At 47.7% G+C, this 21,932-nt stretch overlaps 1 protein-coding gene across 1 annotated transcript; it reads left to right on the forward strand.

Annotated features, from left to right (window-relative positions):
- The first annotated feature begins 5,611 nt into the window (after positions 1-5,611).
- LOC149330885 (protein-lysine N-methyltransferase SMYD4-like) lies at positions 5,612-9,814 on the forward strand. Its single transcript, XM_089561604.1, has one exon. The coding sequence runs from the start codon at positions 6,261-6,263 to the stop codon at positions 8,580-8,582; it is 2,322 nt and encodes a 773-aa protein (XP_089417730.1). The 5' UTR covers positions 5,612-6,260; the 3' UTR covers positions 8,583-9,814.
- Positions 9,815-21,932: the final 12,118 nt, after the last annotated feature.

The raw sequence follows: 21,932 nt of genomic DNA on the forward strand, positions 1-21,932 counted from the left end.
GCTTCCATATGCTGCTTGTAAATTTCACCCTGAATCGTCGTTTTGGCCGCTTACGTTCGGCGCTACACGAAGAATAGTCCCACTTTTTGTACCATGCAGACTTTTTTCTGAGCTGGTGATGCTCAAAAGCTTATACCTGAGCTGTAGTAGGATACAACTTAAAAAAAAAAAAGCAGCAGTTGTTAACAATGGGCCTCGATCCGCGGCATCTTGCATTGCTCCGCTGGCCAATCGCAAACTGACTACATTAAACAAGCCAGGTATCAAAATTCTATAGCTTGTAAATTTTTTTCTTGTGATAAGCTTCTTGTTTGGGTACCAAAAAAAGTTGAAACCACGGACTACTTTTTTGTCATAGAGGAATTCTGTGCGGCGGTCACAAATGTGGACGGCTGCTGGTTGCGCGCTTATCCGCGCGTTACGTGGGACCAGTGCGCGTTAGCGGCCATTTTCGCTACAAACAGGTTGCAGCAGAAGTGAAGAGCCAAGTGTAGCTAAAAAAATGGCTATGGCTTCGCATAGGTTAAGCGTGGATATCAGCGAAAAGCTTCGGTGAGCGTCATACGAGGAAGCCGAGCGCGCGCCGATGCACACTCGGTAAACACGCGCAGAGCGCGCGAACGACGCCGAAGGTCAACCGACGGAGCCGCGCTCGGCGGCGGCTCCGCCAACCACGTGCGCCTCTCCAATGACGTGACGCGGTGAACTCGCGCACGCGCAGATGTGGCTAAAATTGATCACGGCGCACGCCAGACCCGGTGTTGACTAGCCTAGTGAAGCTTTTCGCTTCAAAAAGCTTAGTAGCTTGCCACTACACAAGCATGCGATGTCCAGCCGCCCTGATGTTTGCGCGTGAGCGGCAAAAATGTGTGCATTTCGTTTTAGTAATGGCAGTAAAGAGGGTAAACTGAGCTACTGACGCCACTCGCAGAGGAGCATCAGTTCAGTTTTTTTTTTATTATCTGTGCCTGTGTACTCGACGTGGACATCCCAGAGGTTCACGGGGCTGCATACAATAGTGGATTATTTGTACCTGCAGCTCCATAGATTTTGCAGCGATACAAAGGTCACTGGGATGGCAGCCTTATAAATGGTGGTTGTTCGTCATGAATAATCTTTTTTTTTTACATTGTATTCTCACAGTAGTGACAACACTAAGTTTTCCTGTCCGCCCTGTTCCTGTCTCTTGATATGAATTTAGCATAATTTAAATTACTTCACTCACAGTATGACCTCTTAATGGTCATCAATAATGTTAGGTCTTTTGATTAGAAATACATCTTGCGCCGAAAATTTTTTGCCGGCCGAACCGATCCTCGACGAGTGTGATCCGTGGAGGAGGAGGATAAACTTTATTTCCGCCGACAAATGTAGCAGACGGTGTGGGTTATAGCCCCATCCATGAGCCCGTGGCGTTCGGCGACTTCTAGGGCTCTTTTCACAACCCGGATCTGTGTGTCCTGGAAAACAAAGGTATGTGTTCAGTTTCCAGGCTGCGATAGGTGAGAGCTGTGCTTATAATTAGCTCGCGTATATCGAGACGCGCTCCGAGCATTCAACAGGGCTAGCTAGGTAGCAGGGCCGGCGTGTTTTCTTTCTCCCCAGCGTTCTCTTTTTTTTTTCTTTTTGACTGTGTAAATAAAGTACTGTACGCAACCAACGTTCTTGTCTTTGTCGGTTCTTTTCACGTCGGTTCCTAACCCTGGTCGGCGGCGGTTAGGGATGGCGGTCAACAATCCACTTTAGGCTCTTTCAGCGGAGTGGGATTAGGACTTCGATGTCGACGGCTTCGGAAGTGTGTTTGGCGCGCAGTCAGGACAGGCACAAAACGGATTCAACGCTGCTCCCCTCATTTCCCGCACACGGACCTCATGAGGGGGCCTTGTGGACCAAGCGCCTTTTTTTTTTCTTTGTTTTTTTTAGAGTGATCTAGCACTGGCCTTTTTTCCCCTCTTCTTGTTTCGCGCACGTAGTTGCTTTTCCACTGCGAGAACTTGCGCCCTGCGCTGTAGAGCCGAGCCTGCATCGGGTGTTTATTGTCACTGGCTTCTTGCTGCGGTCCAGGCATGCGACGAGGCTGCCACGAGACATTGCCGCAGAGTACCGTAAGTCCACATGCTATAAAAAAAATTGTTTTTCATATTAAACCACATGGAGAAATGAGGCTAATGCGCAGAAAGCCACGTGGGGGAATGCAGGTTGTTTGCGGGAAGATCATGTAACGTTAAAAGGTTTTTTGCGTTAATGTGAATGTGCCCTCGCGATCGGATTGGCGGTGGGCCTCATAAAACGAGTTGTAATTGGGGAGCTTGCTAATTAACTTGATTACAGCAGATAGGCGTTTAGCAAAATTTATTGGGGCAACCTGCAGTATGTGGGCGGAGCTTTACTTCAAATGTTTATGATATGGCTGCCACTGGGACGTAGGCAAAATTAAGCTGCGTTCACTGGTTGCATGTGACTGCGGGTTCTTATAGCCTTGGGAAGGGGCATAACGCGTACATGGGGGTCTGTGCTGGATTAGGCAGCAGGTGTGCAAAGAAAGCGCTGTTCGGTTGGTATAGAAAGAAAAGTACAGAGGAGCTGCTCGTACTGGGGTGAGTTGATCTCTTTCTGCCAATTTTATTTCTGCCTGCGCGAGAATTGCTGCACACGAGTCCATGTTTTGGAGTTCACAGTCAACTAGGATGTCCATTGCCAACTTGTATCATGCGACCGTCCCATAACGGGACGTGGAACGCAAACTACGGGCACTGGTATTTAACCCAGAATACAAGGAACGTAAAACAGTAGCACTCACATAGGTTCCCTTTTGTTGAAAACAATGGTGATGATTTGTCTGGTGTCTTTGGCAGATGGAAAAGGGAAGCTAACATTTACTTCGGGCCCCTTCACGTACTTGTAAGCCCTTGCCACAAAGGATGTATACCCTTAAAATTTTTTAACGGTATCACGCGAGCATCGGCCGTTCGCTTGATCAGCGCCCTATGGCGGAAAGAATCGACAAACTCTCCGAGAGTTGCCGCATGCGCACGAAGACCAGGTCACGGTGGCTGTCGTCTGCTAGGCTGTTGCAAGGGCTGCGCGCACCCACTTACCTTTTCCTTCGATTGTAATGCATTCGGGAGAAGCCACGTGCCGCCCAGCGTTTCTCGAACGAACCTTGCGATCAATCTTTCGTTTGCTCTTGTTTTGTTTGCATCTGTATGCAGATATGGCTGCGGCCCACGATTTTGATAAGCGGGAGATAAAAAATGCCAGGTAGTGCGGTAAGCGAAGGAAAAGGTCGGGGGCAGCGCGCAGCTCCAGGAACAGCCTAGCAGACGGCAGCCACCGTGACCTGGGCTTCGAGCGCATGCGGCAACTCTCGGCGAGTTTGCCGATTCGTTCCGTCATAGGGCGCTCATCAAGCGAACGGTCTAGAGTTGCTGTATATGCTACCAAAGGTACCTTTGGTAGCATATACAGGAACTCTAGAACGGTCGATGCTCGCGTGATACCGTTAAGGCGCGCTTGGTTGTGTGCGCACAGAAAAAGAAAGTGGAAACTTGGAAAAACTGTGTCTTGTTTGGGCATTATACGTATATATATATACATGCGTGCATTGCTGTCACTTCGATCCCGTGAGGGTGGAGGGTGTTGAAAGGAAAGGCTTGTATTTAGGTCTTTCAGCAATATCTGCATCCAGACGGTATTTTTCGACGTCGCGTTCAGCTCGCGCAATTCTGAAAGCTACCTTGAGCGATACCAATTACGTCCCTACGTTTTATATTTTGCGCCGCCTATCTGGTTTCAGGCAGTCACTGATGTATGGAATGGCGGTGCTTCAAAACCGGGGTGCCGCCCCAAATCGAAATTCCCGTCTGCGTGCCTTGCGGACCTCGGTCAAATCGTGAAAATAGCCGGTATTTAAACACTATTCTAGAATGAGGTGCAAGTCCCTTCGCGAATGAGAAATATGCCTTAACTTTGGCTACTGTATGATACGCGCAATCACGTGCATGCTAAGGTTTCGTTCCAAAGGGCATCTAAATCGGCCAGCTATAAGACCTTGTCGTTGCGTGCATCGGCTTGCTTTTCATTTATAATATCCAGTGGCCTTGAAAGAAACAGGTGAATAGCTCAATTTATTGTTGCCAGCCTGGCGAATAAGTACATTTCAGAGCAACGTAGATCCGCCACTTTTGGAAGTATAATTAGGGCGTTTATTCTTGGTCGTCCTTGTGCAACAAGGTCGGTCGATGTTATTTTCTTCGGTACTTCGATTGAGTCCGTTGTGTGCGGTAAGCTTGCCTCAAGTCGAAAAGGGTTTTCGGAGTCCCGCACGCATGAGTGAATACTGGAGCCTACCGTAAACCAAGTTGCAAAGCGCGCGTGATAAACGTTGGTGAATTTATGAGTTCGCTTTCGATTGGTGTCGGGCTGGACATACCGAAAAGTGTTCGTAATGTAAGAAAAAGTTCATGCATCTTGGAAAGCGCCACATTGGTGCACCAGTCAGGTAACGGATAATGCGCCTGGATCGTTCGAATCTGGCAGAAAAAAAAAAAAACATGCTCAGTTCTATCGCGGTGCATATGTTAGCGAAGTGCATACCATAAGTGCGACTAATTCGCCTCGTACATAATTGCAGAAAATTATCGTAAGTTGAGCAAAAAAAAAAAATCCCACATGCAACTACGTGTACAGTATATGTCATGCTCAGAGAAAACGCGGAAACATGTGTCCGCCGCACTTCGCGAAGAGCTTCCGCTTCTGCGTTCTCTCTAAACGTGACACAAACTGTACCTATTTTTATTTGTTTTTCTGCACCGAACCTAAGTATATGTATTTACTGTTAGCAGGAAAAGTAAATGAATCGCGGAAGTGCTTTAAATTTTTTACTTCTTGACATCTGCATCGCGGAATACCGCGCTTTTACGCGGGAATCATTTTCGTACTGTATCAGTTTTGAGCTGTCCTGCAATAAAACGTACCTTTAATTCACTTTTCCTGCGGGTAGTAAATTTCGTTTGGGTTGGAGGCACATCAGTAACTGACAAGTAACTGACGCTAACGCATGAAATGTGAATTTTTGAACTCGTTCTACAACTTTCACCTCAAAAATTTTGCGCAAAAGTTAAGGATAGTAAAGGTAACTATTTTATCTGTTTTATAATTAGCAAATAAGGTGCAACAAAAAAAATGCCGACAGTCGAGACAACTGCTTGAAACCTCTTGCTAGTCGAATCTTCGTAGAGCGCAATGTTCTTTTAGCAGGGCAAATTGAAATGACCTGAAATGCCCCTCAGCAACACGGTAAATAATAATTAAAAAAAAAGGCTCTCAAGAAAAAAAAAACGGGCCTTTCTGAAGCGTTGAGAATTGCGCGAAGCAAAAAGAACCACGAAAAAAGAAAAATAAAGCACTGTTTTCCTAAGCCACATGAAATGAGAACAAAGACGTGATTAGATCTTGCCGGTGCGTGTGAAAAAATAAAAGAAAAAAATACTGGCTTCAGCTAACAAGCAGCGGGAGTCGAGCGCCCTCCGAAGGACAGGCGAAATGTCATCACTTGGATCTGCTTTCTTTATTTTCTCTTTTACTCATGCGCTAGAGTTCACGCTGCAAGCTTTCAGCAATACAAAAGGCACAACACGCCTCACCGCAAAAGCCCAGGGAGCTATCTATTGAGGTCGCTCCTAAACACAGCATTTAACGTTGTCACCTGCCCTGCGCGAAATTTGTTGCGTAACAATGCCTCTGTGGAAATGGGGTACACCTGGAGAGCAGGGCTGGCACGAAGCGAGTGGGAAACCTCGCTATCGGTGGCCGTGAAAAACGCTTGTCTGGCAACGGGCCAAGCCATTGGCCGACCTTAGCCGCGCACAGCCGCAGCCAATCCAAAACGCGGAAGTCCGCTGTTCGTGCCGTGTGGCGAGTCAAACCTGTTGCGCTGTTCACTTTAGCTGGAGTCCGTCCCACTCGACGCCGTGAAGGCCGCACAAAACTCGAGCGGTCACAGGCGCAAGGAAATTGCTGCGACCAAAACAACCGACGACGTTTAATTCCGCAATCACGTGCGCAGCTGTCGTGTCTAATAGCGGTGCCCCGCCGCTCCTGCTGTGAACGCGTGTTGGGGTCACTCGCAAGTCTGTGGTGTCTGTGCGTCGCTGGGTCGACTTGCGCGTCCGCTTGGTCAAAGGGCCGGCCGCTCGCCGAGCATGAGCATTGTTCTTCGCTCGCTCGCGTAGGTCAGCACCGGGGAGCATTGTCTCGCGATGGCCAAGATCGAAACCTGGCAGGACGTTCTCGACGGCACGGCGGAGCGCATACGTCAGGGAAACGGCTTCGCCGTCTTCAGTGCGCTTGAGACGAACGAAGAGCGGGTCAGGTTCTGCCTTCGCCACGAAGTGGCCCACCCGCGCATCAAGCACTGGCTCGCCGTCCTCTGCTCGTCGAAGCATCGGAAATTCTGGGAGAAGGCCTCCGAACTTCGCAGCGAGGGAAACATCTGCTTCAACCGCAAGCAGTTTGCTAAAGCCGCAGAGTTTTATACGCAAAGCATTCTGTCAGCTCCATTCCCGGACACGCCGGACGCCGAAGGGCACACCGAAGAGATCTCACTGGGATTTGCAAATCGATCGGCCGCGTATTTTCATGCAGGCAAGTACAAGCGATCTTTGTGCGACGTCCGCTACGCTTTCGAACTTGGCTATCCCAACCATCTGCGTTATAAGTTGTACCTGCGGAAGGGCCAGTGCTACCTCCGCCTCGGGAAGCCCAGAGAAGCCCTAGAAAATTTCGACTTGGCCAGCAAGGCACTACGACGCGCGGGTTTGGACAGTCGAAAGCATGCGCAGCAGGCGAAGGAAATCGACTTGTTCAAACAAGCGTGCACTTCTAACCAGACACCGCCAGTTCCGAGTGACGAAGATGACCCCGACGACGAATCACAGGTGCCAAGTGTCGCTCACGGCGTCCACGATTCTGTGCCCAACTGCACCAGTGCTGTGGACATCTTGTACAGTACGGAAAAAGGACGCTTTGTGGTTGCAAACCGGGATCTGCGGACTGGAGACGCGATCTTCGTCGAGAAGCCGTACGCCTCGGTCCTGCTGCCCGGTCACACCAAGACCCACTGTCATCATTGTCACAAGAGGCTTCAGAACGCCGTCCCGTGTTCACAGTGCAACCAAGTTCGGTACTGTACGTTCAGCTGCGCCAAAGAGTCTTGGAGCCTGTACCACCAGTGGGAGTGTGGCAACCTGAACCTTTTGTACTCTGTAGGTATCGCACATTTGGCGATCAGGATTCTGCTTGTCACAGGTCTGGCCAACCTCACTCAGTTCTATCGTGCTCTTGCTGAAGGGGACGACGAAGCTAGTGAGTACAGTTACAACGCTGTGTACGAGTTGGTGACTCATTCTGAGAAAATGTATGCTGATGACATGCTGCAGTATTCCTTAACAGCAGCGTTACTGTACTTGCTTCTGGATCAAGTTCAGTTTTTCAGCCTGGATGACGTGACTTCAAAGGCTTCAGTGCTGAGTCTCAGTGGAAGGAATGGTTCTAACCACCACTCAGGCCTTCCCATGAAGGAGCCTAACCTTGCAGCTTTAAAAACTTTTGCTGGAGGCCTCTTGTTACGCCACATACAGCAGCTTGTATGCAACGCGCATGCTATTACTTCTCTGGAGTCGAGGACAACGCAAGAAGACGATGTAGTGGTCACAACTGAGCAGGTTCGAATAGCCACAGCCATTTACCCAAGTGCAAGCCTCATGAACCACGCCTGCAGCCCAAATATCATTTCCAACTTTCCTTGTGGCTCGACTCTTGTGGTGAGAGCGGTGAGAAAGATTGCAGCTGGAGAGGAAGTCTTGAACTGCTACGGCCCGCACTACCAGAGGATGTCCTTTGCAGAACGACGTCAGACACTGCAGGAGCAGTACTTCTTCACTTGTGATTGCACGGCCTGCAATGCTGGCGAAGACGCCGAACAGCGTTTACAAGCCCTGAAGTGTGAGTACTGCGATGGCCCACTGAATACACCCGATGACAGTGGGAAAGCTGCGTGCCTGGACTGTGGCACTACTCAGGAATGCCTTGCACGCGAGCAGAAGGCATTTCGAATGCACGACCTTTATGTACAGGGTGTGCAACTTGCTGAGAAGGGAAACCACTTGGAAGCTCTGCAGCGTCTCAACAAGTGCTTGAAAGCACGGGAAAAGTTGATGTACAAACACAACTTGAAGCTCCTGGAAGCCAAAGACATGGTTGCAAAATGTTTCTGTGCTATTGGCGACTTTCGTTCTGCGTGTGATGTGCTGAGTCCTGCTGTTGATGCAATCCGTGAGATATATGGTGAGAACAGCATTGAGCTTGCTAATGAGCTTCAGAAGCTCTCTGACGTGCTCGTCAACGCTGTGCCCCAGGCTATCCGGCAAGAGGCTTCTGCTGAAGAGATAGACCACCTCATAAGGGATGCTGATGCTGTAATTGATGAAGCAATGACTATTTACATTCTTCACTATGGGAGGAGGCATCATACAACTCGCGATCTGCAGGCGAAACGAAGAATGCTGGCTACCGTGTCCTGAGATTGTTTCATAAAAGTGTGTTTGGAGCTTTTCTTTTTTTTTGAACGTTCCATGACTTGGACTTGTGTGTGCACTGCCTGCCAATTGGGTGTTGTGTGTTGCCTACACTTACATACATAGAACTGTCTACAAGCCAGTGAGTGTGAGTATAGGAAATTTTTCTCTTTAGCATTACAACTGGTGACTGTAATCTTGTTAGTGTCTTTTTTGCGTGTGGAAACAAAGACACTTTCGCTATTAATATGAGCACCGTGAGCTGTCTAGCAGCATGATATGAAAATGTGCATTTCAGGCATGTGTTTTAACAGGGTAATCCATGAGGCTGTCCACAGCTTTGGTGCCATTATGAGAAGTACATTGTCAGGGAAAGCATTCTCCTGTTGTGAATGAAGTTGAGCTTCAGGCTTCAGTGCAGAAACATGGACTAGTGTGTGACACATCTTTAGATATGTACAGCACATAAAACAGTTGCTCTAAGTGTATACACTGTACTGGGTGTCGGCTGGTGCTGAACTGCATATCTGTGCTTGGATGTGAGAGTACCTTTCCCTGTGACTTCAAAATGTGCACCAGCTTCACTGTGGTTGCGTGCTTGTTCATTGTTGCGCGTGCTGTGCATATTGAAGGGTCTGGATTTTGTATGATAATATTTCCAATTGCATTAACTGCCCGCTATGTAAGCACTGTTGTTTCCTTGTAAATACTTTGTCTGGCTATTAAAGCAAGTATATTGATTGTGTTGGCATTTTCAGTAACTAAATGCAAGAAATTGGTATTCCTACCTGCCCTTTTTTATTGTACAGTCAGGCCGGAATGAAACGCGAACACGCATATGTCATACATTTCTGCTTTGCAGCGAGATATTCCTTTACAACCTATTTCCGATTATGCATTTCAGTCGGCCCTTTATCCAGACACATGAATCAGGCTAGTTGTACACTTCAGCTGAAAGTAGGCAGGTAAAATATTTTGTTTTCTTGACATGCTCTGTTCTCGTTTCATTCCGGCCTGACTGTACAGTTCATGGATTATAGGTACATCTTTAACGCTTCATAATTTCGGGACAGTTTACTGAGAGAATGGTGTGTCTCCATGGGTGATACGTGATCATTGATGTTAATGTGATTACTTCTTATTGAAAGCATAGTTGTCAAATTACACCTGTGAGCTTGAAGGCTTGAAATGTTTATGTTGTATGATGAAAGACATGTAGTAAATATTACTTCACTGAACTCATCTTGTTACCTGTCCATTCTCATTCTAACCTGCTTTTAGTAAGAGGTACATTTTTTTCTATCTTAGCATACTAATGTCCCATCTTGCCAAGATAGACTTTGTGTGTGTGTAGTGTTTCATATCAAGAGAATGTACAGCAGGTGTTTCAGTTAAGTTCTGAGCTGAGCAAGTTGGCAGTGAAGCAACAGGACTGTTTACCAACTTCCAGAGAGTGAGGGTACTCTATTACAACACATCCATACCAGTGGAAAGAATTATGCACCTCATACAACGATAAATCCTGCGTGAAATTCCATATGTTGTAGTTTCAGTTGTGAAAGCAGGAAGCTGAGGCAAAACAATGGCTTGCATGGAAAAGTGCTCAGTTCGCTGGTAAAGTAGACAATGTAATGTAACAAATGCCAAAAAAGTCACGCATTCCTACATATTAGCTGTGATAGTACACAGGCTAAGAAAAGCAAATATGAACATATATCCGCACTATAACACAAATAGCAATAAGAACAGTTACAGTTAATCAATAAGACTAATGAAATTGCTGGAGAAATTTATATATATATATATAATGTTGGTATTCTAGAGGCCTGTGTACTGTTTGATGTCAGTGCATGTTAAAGAACCCCAGGTGGTCGAAAGTTTCGGAGCCCTTCACTACGGCGCCCCTCATAGACTCAGTTGCTTTGGTATGTTAAACCCCCATAAACCATAATGTTAGAATTCGTTATTATTGACTATATTCTCATTCAACCGATTTGTGAGAGAAATGAATTGAGTACGTAAGGGTGAATTGTTAAGAATGGTGAGTTCTGTTTATTATGGTTATACTGGGTTTAGGAGGTAACTTTCCTTGCATTCTAAGGTGTAATAGTATGGAAGAATTGCCGGCTGGCGTACTACGCCTGCATTCCGAACAGTACAGCGGAATGCCGCGCGGTTCTTGGCAAGCTTAATGGGCACCTGGCAGCCGGTGGCCGCCGCTTTTCTTTTCGTCGCGGTTCGCCGTAGCCGATCTGGGTCGCGCCCAGGCGGGGCCAAGGAACGACGCCAGCACGGACAAAGAACGAAACGGAGCGCGGCGCTCGATTTCGGCGGCCCGAGCGAGTGTTGCGTCCAGCGTCGGCAGTGCTCGCCTGCGCACGTCTGCCTTCCTGCGTGATCTCATTCCCACGGGCAGAGCCGTAAATCAGCCGAACCACTGCCCCGGCACACGGCGCTTCGAAAAAGGAAGAACGTAAATTTTCCTTTCTTTTTTTCCTCCCCGCGCGTATTGCTTTGGAAGCTTGCGTGTGCGAGCATCGGCGTTTTTGCTTTTGCAGCAGTCGCAGCTGCGCTGGGGAGATAACAATGCGGACACGCGGTGACAGTCGCGGCGTGCGTACCTGCATTGTTTTTCACAAGTTCCTTCGCGTGTGGCCGGAACTGTAACCAGTCAGTTCTGTGCAGCGTTGGCTCGTGCGGAAGAAAGCTGTTCCCTTTACTAGTTTGAGCCAGCGTGTACCACCTAGCGCTAATGCGGGCCTCCAGTGCGCTGCACGGATGTCGACCTGCAGTATATGGTCCCCAAAAGCTAGTGTAGAGCTCGGAGCTTCCCAGGCGCTCCCTTTCATGTTATTTTCTTGGTGAAGTGCCGTCGTTGAAACCAACAGGAAGTTCGATATCACGCGGTGAGCCTAAGTGAGCTTAACAGGAAGCAGCACGCAATTAGAGACCGAAGGCGAAAGAGGCCGCTACTCGGATTGGGTTGTGCGTTTCTGTTTCTTGTACCATTCATTATAAGACGCCGGAAGGCTAAGAATAGCAGCGCCTTTGTGCCTTAGTGCTTGCAAGTCGTGGGAGCTAAAAACCCGATTCTAAAGCGCACTTTTTAGAATGAAAATCTCACCTCGCAATGGCATGCGCTTTGCAATCGGATACGAAACAACGCTACAAACGGGGGTTGTGCTTAGAGTCTCTAATCATTTGACTCAGTTAATCATCTGCTTTCGAAGAACAGTGCTTTTTCTTTAGTGGATACTTCGTTAAAACGGGAAAGTTGGAGCGTTGTTTTTCTACAAGGGGGGTGGCTTCTACGCAGACATCGTTTCTTGCTTTATAAGCGTTATTCCTTTATTGGCCATTACAATGCAACGCCCTGTGGCTATGTTTTATTGCTTTAGTGACTTTTGCGCACTGTTGAGGCTAATTCTAATTTATGCACATATATTTGTATATATATTTCATTTCTGTGCTTGTTAGACATCCATCCATTAGCCAAAATGAACTAATAAGCAGCATGCATTATCATATTTATTTATGTTTACTTACCGTAAGGGTCTTCATTATAGAACAAGTTGGAAAATAAGAGTAAAAACACATCTGTGGCGTTTTATGCTACTTCTATGACTGTAGTCTTGAGCTCAGATCTCACATTGAACTGCTAAGGGCAGATACATGTGCCGACCTCACCAACCACATAGGGAAGAACACACTCAAGACACGGACAAACAGACAGCAGCGTTTGCACGTGTCTTGAGTGTGTTCTTCCTTATGTGGCTGTTCTTTTCGCGCTGCAGTTATGTCTAAACTAAGCAACAAACTTGGCCAAAAGTTCATCTTACTAATGCCAACCTCAAATTTCTTGGAATGACTGTAGAAAGAGAAAAGACCGTCACAGTGAAACTAAGAAGTACTTTACGTCTGATGGTGTGTCTTCCTTATAATTATATACCGCGATAGCATCTCACGTCGATCGAAGATCGTCACGCTTGCTGAGTAGTTCAAAGTCGCTCATCCATAAATGCAGCAGTGCTACGGTTATTTGGATGCAGGGAAATGAAAGATGGTCGAGGTATTTCTATACCTATTAGCCGGTTTCGGCAATGGTTTCGAGCTGTCATGGTAGCTGTATTCTTCCAAGCTGTTTCCACCGAAGCTGTCCAGGCATACGTTGCACAAAAATAGCACAGCGCTGCTGTCGACCTGGCTAATGAAAAATTGCGCCGCTTATTGTGTCGCGGGTGGCGTGACAAGTAGCGTTGAGAGGGTGCGAACGAGAAGTAGGGCGTGCCTTCCGTGCGCCTCGCTCTGCAAGCCGACATTCGCGTGAGACATCCGTGACCTTGGATTAAGTTACGTAAGATTTGCGACCCGCCTCCGGGCTGCCGCATTGTGTACACTGTTCGGAAGCCGCTCCAACGCGCCGGGCTCGACGAATCGCCCCGAGGGAACGTGTCGGTGCCGAGGTCACGCTCTCGGCGGTCCCAGCACGCCAGGACTGCTGTAGTAATTCTCGTGTCGAGTACGTGACATTACACTGCGCTAGGGCCCGTGAAGAGTTTCTTACATGTGCGTGGGGTAAGTATGACAAACCGGCAATATGACGAGAATTTTCTAAAAATATAAGCTCGTTTTTGAAGCCAACCGTTTTGGCGATTTGGCCCGTCGTGTGCGCGCTGCACTGTGCGACTGACCGAATACGTTATCAGGTGAGCGTGTTCTCTGTGGCGCGGCCAATACCAATGACAGTTCAGCCAGAATGAACGTCATGGTGGCGTATATGTGCCGTTTCTGACAGGCTGAGAACCCCCAGCTCCTTAAAGTTGCGGTTAGTTCTGGTAGCTTCTCATAACATTTGCGAAATTCCGCGTCAAAACGTGACTAGTCGCAGAGGACATTTTGCGGGGTTTTCCAGATGGTGGCGCAACCTGGAATCGGTGAATAACAGCTGTCAGCATTAGAGCACTGCATGGGCCTCAATCTGGGGCCCGAGCCCGGCCCGGGCCCGAGACCTGAAGCCCGAGCCCGGCCCAGGCCCGCGGCTTCAAGCCCGGGCCCGGCCCAGGCCCGCTAAATTATCGCTCTAGCGAGCCCGGCCCGGCCCGTGAATCCCGGAGTGAAGCCCAGCCCGGGCCCGGCCCGGCCCGGCCCGTTTCACAGTAACGCTTGAGGTACACTGCTCACTCTGAGCAAGTAGACTGCTACTAGACCGATAAGGAACTGGCCGAGAAAGGCTCTGAAACCACAGTTTGGCTTGCAGAAAGTTGGTTCTTTTTAACCCAGAAGGAAGTGATTAAGAGTAGTGCTCGCCAGGCCCTCTTTTGGACAGTGAACTCGTGTAGGTGCGCAAAGATAAACTCGGATGTACCGAAAGCGAAATAAAAAGGGCTACATACGCGCGTAATAGACTACTTTGCATTCCCCCATGATTTTAATCAGTTATATTTTGCCGCCCAGAAGAATAAACATTAAAGCTGCCTAGCAAGCAGTGGGATGACATTTTTTTTAGTGAACGCGATTTCACAGGTTGAAATCATAGCCGAACTGGTCGCCTTTAAGCAGAAACGAAAAGCTAAAAGACCTGAGTATTTCATGGTGTGTGTTTTGAAGACTATAAGCGTCCTACACTATGGGATTGAATTAATACCGGTTGAATTTTACTCTTACTGGTGGAGCAGAAGATAACGTGCGAACGACGTGATAAATTACAGGGCAAACCCTTGTCATGACAACCAGGCTGAAGAAGCGAGGAGAGATAGATGTGGTTATTCGATGAGACTTACAAACTCTCACGAGCTTTCGTGGCTATTTCATTTACGAGACGTTCCGTTCAGCTCATCAAAAAGAAAACCAAACGCGCTTTAGTTTGTGAATTTTCTCACATGAGAAAAATATAGCTATAAAATTAAAGCCATGTTTTTGGGGCTTAAGGGCCCAAGGGGAGTCAGGCTGTGAGAGATACCAAAGCAAAGGGCTCCGGATCATTTCGACCACCTGGGTTTCCTCAACGAGCAATGATACTACAAAGTGCATGGCTGTCATGCTTGCCGCCTAAACAGAAATGCGGCCGCTGAGGATAGAAGCAAACCCTGGTTCCCCGGCTCAGTAATCAAGCGCCTTGACCACTAAGCCACAACGGCGTGGAAATAAGAAAATAAATAAGTCAATGAATAAAATTTAGTTTTTTTGTCAGCGCGTACTATAACCCATAGCTCATCCGTGTCGCTGCTCCAATGTCGCAGTTGTGTACTTCACTCTGCAATAGTGAATGAATTGTCGGACACCAGCCGTTTCTGTACGGACCCAAGCCCCACTCGCGTCCGCAGCTTTAAGCCCGAGCCCGGCCCAGGCCCGCAACTTCAGGTCCGGGCCCGGCCCAGGCCCGGCAAAACAGATCATGTCCCGGCCCGGCCCGCGGGCCGGGCCCGGGCTTTTGGGCCGGCCCGAGCCCGTGCAGTGCACTAGTCAGCATTATCGTCTGAAGAACGTTTTTTTTTACCTCTTTAATTTATCTCGGACTGTTATATCTATGGGCTAGGCAAGATTATTAATGCGATAGCAGTTAGGCTGTCGTTTTACAAAAAAAAAAGGCTTCTCCGGGAGTGAATTTCCTAATTGGTCAGTTCCCTGATACGCCATGTGTGTCACGTGACCCCAATCGACCAATCACAGAGCACCGTGAAATTTCACGAAGGACTCAATGATCACATATCATGATCTCACCAATCATTTTAAATTAGAGAGGAGAATTTTCCCCCCTCCAGACAAAAGACTTACTAAAGAACAAGAGGTTACGTGGCGTCGTCTACAGACGAGATCGATACGCACCCCATCACTCCTCGCGCACATTTATCCAGATCTTTACAACCCAAACTGCAAACACTGCGGCCAACGTGCTACCTACGATCACATCCTGTGGGACTGCAAAATAGAGCCACCTCCGGGTGATCTAGTTACAGCTCCTTCTCTCGAGCGGTGGGAGACCGTGCTGGCTAGCTCTGACCCCAGAACGCAAGTTTTGGCGGTGGAGTGGGCTGACAAAGTCGTCGAGGGCTATGTACTCTCGACCACTTAACGCGACCTCTTGCCAAGCTCTTCCCGGCGAATAAAATGTTTTACAATCAAAATTGTTAGAGAGACCTGTTGTGATTGCCCTCATCACTGTGAGCAAACTGTACACCGTCGCCAAACCCACCTGCCTACCGTGGCGATGCGCGTGAGATATCCAGATATCTCTGGACATCGCGACCCAACAACTGAGGACTGGGAGGCGGCGCTGTCCAGCTCACATTCGGCAGACCAACTTTGGCTGGTGAACACCGGGCAAGAGCGGCGGCAAAAGCCAATGGGCTCCTGGAACGAGGGCCCACCCAACTGACCTCCTTTTATTCTGTCCATGAAATGCTTTTCACGCGCACACACACACACACTGGAGAAGAGCAACCAGACCGCACCGGTGACTGCGTTTGAAACAGCCACCTGCCAAAGCAGCGGCTTATCGTTTAACCACTGCACCACTGCGCCAGGAGGGGTATGATGACTCCCAGTGATCTGTGAATGCGATTGAGAGGGTCGTTACGTCACCACCGCGTGACCACCAGTGGATCAATCATAGGGCACCGTCAAGGTTTAAAATGAGAGGTCCCCATACAATTAAAAGTTGGCACACAATTAAATGCTATCGCATTTTATTCTGTAGGAATGTAGTTAAGAAGGCCCCCAAGTTTTCTTATATATCTATTTTTTATTCGGTTTTTATGGGACTTAACGTTCCAAAGCTACTCGGGCTATGAGGGAGGCCCTAGTGTCGGGCTCCGGATAATTTCGACGTACCACCTGGGGTTCTTTAACGTGCACTGACATCGCACAGTGCACGGGCCTCTTGAATTTCGCCTCCATCGAAATTCCACCGCCGCGGCCGGGATCGAGCCCGCGTCTTCCGGGTCAGCAGTCTAGCACCTAATCACTGAGCACCGCGGCTATATCTATTTTTGAGTGCCAACTCTTATTGATGTTATATCTATGTATTATTGTTAATGTAGCTGTTTCACTGATTTTGTTGCCAGGCGGTTGTGCGTTCATCATCAACCTCGTAGTTTATGGTATCTACCACGGGCGTCGCGACAGTCTGTAAACCCTGGAATTTCGGCCCAATCAGACCGCCGTTTTTTAATGCAATGACTTATAGTCCGTTGCGGTCTCCTTTTTTTTTTTTTAACAATAAATGAGTTCCTTTGGGAGGGGTATTTTATCATGTGTAGTAGATTAGAGAGTAGTTGCCGCGTATTCGGCATTCATCGCTGTACAGAGAGAAGTAGGTTTTATTTAGTGAGATAGGGTGAGGGTAGGTGTTGATTTGTTGTCGTCAGTGAACGAACGAGCAGTGGCAGGTCTTGTTGCGCAGCTCGGTCTCGGCTGTGCAGGTCATCGGCTGGGCACGCGGGCTGCTGCCTAGACCGAAGAACTCCTTTGATCCCCCGGGAAGTTACGCAGCTACCATGGTGACATCAAAGAGCTCTTCGTTAACCTCCCCACCTTTCCCTCTTCCTCTCATCCAGAGGCAAGGCAGAACAGCGCAAGCTACACAGGGACAAGAAAGTAGACGAGACACTGGTGTGCAACTGAAGGTTTATTTTTTCAGACACTTCGATGAACATACAGCAGCCTCAAGAAAATAAGAAGAGCAACCGAGTCTGATAAACAGTCATCGCCACCGGAAATCACACAGGAGAACTCAGATCATCCAGCTACCGATAAGAACCGCAATTCTTTATCTGTAAGAGCTATGGAGGGTATGCTGACACAACTCTCTTTAAGATGCACGATTTTTACGGCTTCAATGATTTCTCGCGTGGTTTTGTCATCGCACCTGCTCAGCACGCTCGTGCACGCAAGTGCTAATCTGAGAAGACAGCTTTTCGACTCGCTCACAGATACACGTGCACAATGGTTCCTTAAATGCTCTTCACAAAGGGCGGCTGTCGGTCCAAGTAACAGACTTAGCTGAGCAGCGACAAGTTCATGGGAACTGGCTTTATAGGGCAGGTAGGCTTCTCTACCTTTTAAAACTCGACCCTTGATTTGGGACAGAAGCAAGCTGGTGTTCTGCATCAAGTGTTTCTCTCGCCTTGCCTTTGTCCTGTTTATAATATCGTTGCAAATGATATGCGTACAGTCATAATAAAAGAAAAAAAAAACGCTCATACCCCCCCCCCCCCCTCCCCCCCGCACTGCCTTGTTCTATAATGACGCAAAAATATAAAGCGGACACGGTGGGCGTCATTACAAAACACGCCCCGCACTACAGTACGCACGTAGCCGCCGTATAGTGATGACGCGTATAGTACTCTGCGAGACCCGCTAGCCTAATTTAGCTCCATTTACGCGCTAAATACGTCCCTGCCATCGTCGTCGGCCTGCTATTTGTGCCGGCGGCTTATGTAAGCGCGCCATCCGAGCTAACTAAAGCTCTCCGGAGCCGGGCAAATTGGCCGTGTTCGCGTACGAGCACTGTGCCGCGCCTTCACAAAATCGTGCAGCACTGTGGAAGCTGCGACCCGCGTCTCAGCCAACCAGGGGCAGAATCCACGGAGGACTGTCTGCAAGTAACGTTCGCGACTGGCTGGCACCCGTGCGCTGCGCAGTCACGTGACCCGCTTATCAGCCAACCAGGGGCCGATTCCACGGAGGACTGTCTGCAAGTCACGTTCACGACTGGCTGGCACCCATGCGCTGCGCGGTCATGACGGTCACTGCGCGGTATAGCCACTCATATGCAGCTTTTCATGCGAAAGCACTAACTACTAGGGGTGTGCGAATATCAAATTTTCCGAATACGAATTGAATACGAATACTTGGTTCCGAATATCGAATCGAATATCGAATAATCAAGGACAGACGCATTTAACCACTACAAAACATTTGTTTGAGCACCCAAGAACATCACAGTTCAACTATCAGTGATGAAATAAGCACAAAAGGTGTGTGTGGCTGCACAAAAAGTATCAAAGTCTCGAACATTGTTTTTAGAAGAGTGGAAATATCAGAGAAGATGGCTGGTACACAGCATTGATCAAGGCTAGCTTGCCATAAGCACAAAAGCTCGTTGCTGGGATGAACATAAAGGTTGTCGTGAAGGAAAACCGGATGCTCCACATAATCAGGCAGAAGTAGTTCCCTTCTAGCTGAAACGACTTCTCCAGCCACAGAAAATGCCCTCTAAATTGGCACTGTACTGGCCCGATTGCGAGGTATTTCGTGCACAGCTCTGACTACACCAGCTTCGCAGGTATAGCCACAAAGAAGCTCACCAGTGCAGTCAGCTACTGCATGGCCCAACTTTACGCATTGCTCTGGGCGCCGCCATGTTGTTATTTCTCGGTCGATAGGACTTGCGGACCGAAATGAACGCCGCTGCTCGCAATAGAATATTCGGCTAGATACGAATATTCGCGTGGTGTCGAATATTCGAAACAACACGAATAATTGGACTTCGAATCGAATACGAATACTAAAAATATAGTGTTCGAATTATATTCGATAATTTTGAATATTCGCACAACCCTACTAACTACTTCATGCGGTATAACCGACTCATCGAGTTTGTGTGAAGCTTGACCTTGAAGGTGACCTTGGCAAAACCTGGCATAGTTACAGCCTACGCAGAAAAAAATTGCGAGGACACTTTGGCAACTAAAGTGTTGAGAGGCGGAAGCCGAGAACACTATGCCGTGACGACTTCCGGTGGATGTGACGTCACACCGTTCCCGTGGCTATATCGATACCCAAAATATACATCTTTCGGGAATCTTAAGGGTTAATTACGCTTAATTACACATTTTTTCATCTAATTTGACACAAATCCCACGTTTATCCGACCATTCTGTGACAATTTTCACTATGCCCTGATGACTTCCGGTGAATGTGACGTCACATCGTTCCCGTGGCTATATCGACGTCGTCGTTATTTCGACGAAATTTTAACATTTTCTACTATAATTAATTTAGTTACTCTACAGTCATCAAACTTGGCTTCTAGGTTCCTTTTTTCCTCCTCTATCTGAAGCGACCATTCGTTTTCTCCGATCTTTTTTAGTTCCCGATTTAACAGGAGTTAAACGCTGCCAAAGGTGTGACACCCTCTGCTAACGGACGACAGTATGAGCCATTAAAGGCTTTCGCCTTAAAATAAATATTGCCGCGACTGGGTTTCGAACCCGCGGTTGCTATCGCCGCAGCCGATCACGCCTCTTGAAAAACTGCAGCACCCTCCCCTCCCCCGCGCTGTGCACTGCACGTCGTCGTCTTCATCAACATCCATCTTCGGCGCGAACAGATCAGATCAGTGTGACCTCGATCAGAGCTTGAACTGAGTTTAATACGTATCGTCGCCAGACGTGCCGATGACCCAGCAAGGCAAGACCATGAACCTGTTATGCTAAACAGATGCTTTCGCAAGCCTGCTCTGTTTAACTACGTGAAAACCCTACCACTTTTTTGCTATGTGGCACGAGTCTCATTTGACTAAATTTTGATTCTTTGATTGGTTTATCGATCGGTTTATGAATTGACTCACTGAGACATACCTGCACCATCCAAAGATATTATCGCAGGAAAGGTGGGGGATACATAATGTTTGCATGGCGCCATTGCAAGAAAAAAAAACACATTTATTCGCATAATAAAGTTGGAAGAAAAAAATGGCAACCGAGCAATCTATATTACACATCTAACAACAGAGCCCGAACTGACGTCTCAGACTGACATTCACTAACATTTCATGGAAATCGTGGTAGTTTAGTCCGCTGACAGATATTGCGCGAAAAAAAAAAGTCTTGAAACACATTGGTTCTTAAGTTTGTTTCCCTGTGAACAAAGATTGGGCGGCTTTTGTACTGCTGGAATTCACCAAGTCGGTTCGCGTTCTCTGTAATTAAAAAAAAAAAAATACCAGTTCGCCTAGTTTCGACGGAAAGAACGGCCACCCTTTTTCTTCTGATTCACACCAAGTTTCATTCGAGAAATTATCCAAACGGGAAAAAAAGAGGAGGTTGTTTCTTCTGATCATATTGTGCACATCTTCAAGTAGGCCCCCAAGAGAAAACCAAAATTGGTTGATTTTCTCCTTTTCAAAGCAATGCATTACGAGGCCAAGCCAAACTGAAGGGCTCCAGTATAGTTCCGACCACAAATAACGCGCCGAGCCGCAGTACGAGGGCATTTTTTTGCAATACGCCTCAATAAAAATGCAGTCGGCGCGACCGCAGTCGAACCCGCGACCTTGAACTCAACAGCCGAATGAGAGCCAGTGAGCCACCGCTGTAAGGGGGAAGGGGGGGGGAGGCAATTTCCGTTTCGGCCGGAAACTGTGACAGCGGCAGCAAGGTCGATTCACTGCCGTTCGTGACGCGCAGCTCATCCGAAGCTCGTCGACGCAGTGTCGGAATATTTGTTCGTGTAAATCTAGTCTAGTGTTTATTGCCCTCCACAGAAAGAGCCGAGTGCGAACAGTGTTTTTTTTTCGATAATCAGTTATAACTAGAACCGTGTTTCAACGAAAACGTCCATATCGAAATAATGGATATAATGAAGGAATGGCGATTCCCCTTAGAAGCTCGGACATTACGGGCTATAACGAAGCTACAGCTATAACGAAGTAACTGCCGGGCCCCGTCAGCTTCGTTATAACGTGTGTCAACTGTACCATAGTCTTAGTGGTCAAAATTAGTTCATGGTACCCAAGCAGAGGGTTGGCACGTTGAGTGTTAGACTAGATAGGTACACCGCTTTCATCATTACTACTACTACTGTCATTACTAATTATACAATAATGCGGTTACTATGGCTACTAAAATCACTACTAAGACTATTACTTAGACTACTAGTCCAATGTTTAGGGGAATCCCCCAAGATAGAGAAGAATTGAAAATCTTTCCGTGCTTTGTACCTGGACTGGGGCGAATTGTTCAACTGAGAAGTGTCCGAGGAAGCTGTATAGCTTTCCTTAATTTATAGCCGTATATGGCTGCGCTTAGGTAGATGCTAATGAACTACTGTTGCTGCTACTGCTGTACTCTTTCCTTCCGACACTGCTGTTATATGACATAACTACCAGGACTAGTATTGATATCACTACTACTACGAATACGACGAGTCCAAGTTCAGGCGCCCTACTTCTCACAAATTCATGGTTACTAGCGAAGTAAGAGGCGCAGACAAGACAAAAATTACGGGGTGCATATATAAGCAACTTACGTCCGAATCATTGCAATTTAATTCCAATTCTGATTCTATTCCAATCCATTCTAATTTTATTCTATTCCACTGTAGTTGATGCAGTTGTAGGAATTAGTATTGATT

This window comes from Amblyomma mixtum, chromosome 9 (genome assembly GCF_055824585.1).
Source record: "Amblyomma mixtum isolate Tamu chromosome 9, ASM5582458v1, whole genome shotgun sequence".
Taxonomy (NCBI): domain Eukaryota; kingdom Metazoa; phylum Arthropoda; class Arachnida; order Ixodida; family Ixodidae; genus Amblyomma; species Amblyomma mixtum.

Coding starts and splice junctions, on each gene's coding strand:
- LOC149330885 (XM_089561604.1), top strand. CDS start 6,261: ATGGCCAAGATCGAAACCTGGCAGGACGTTCTCGACGGCACGGCGGAG.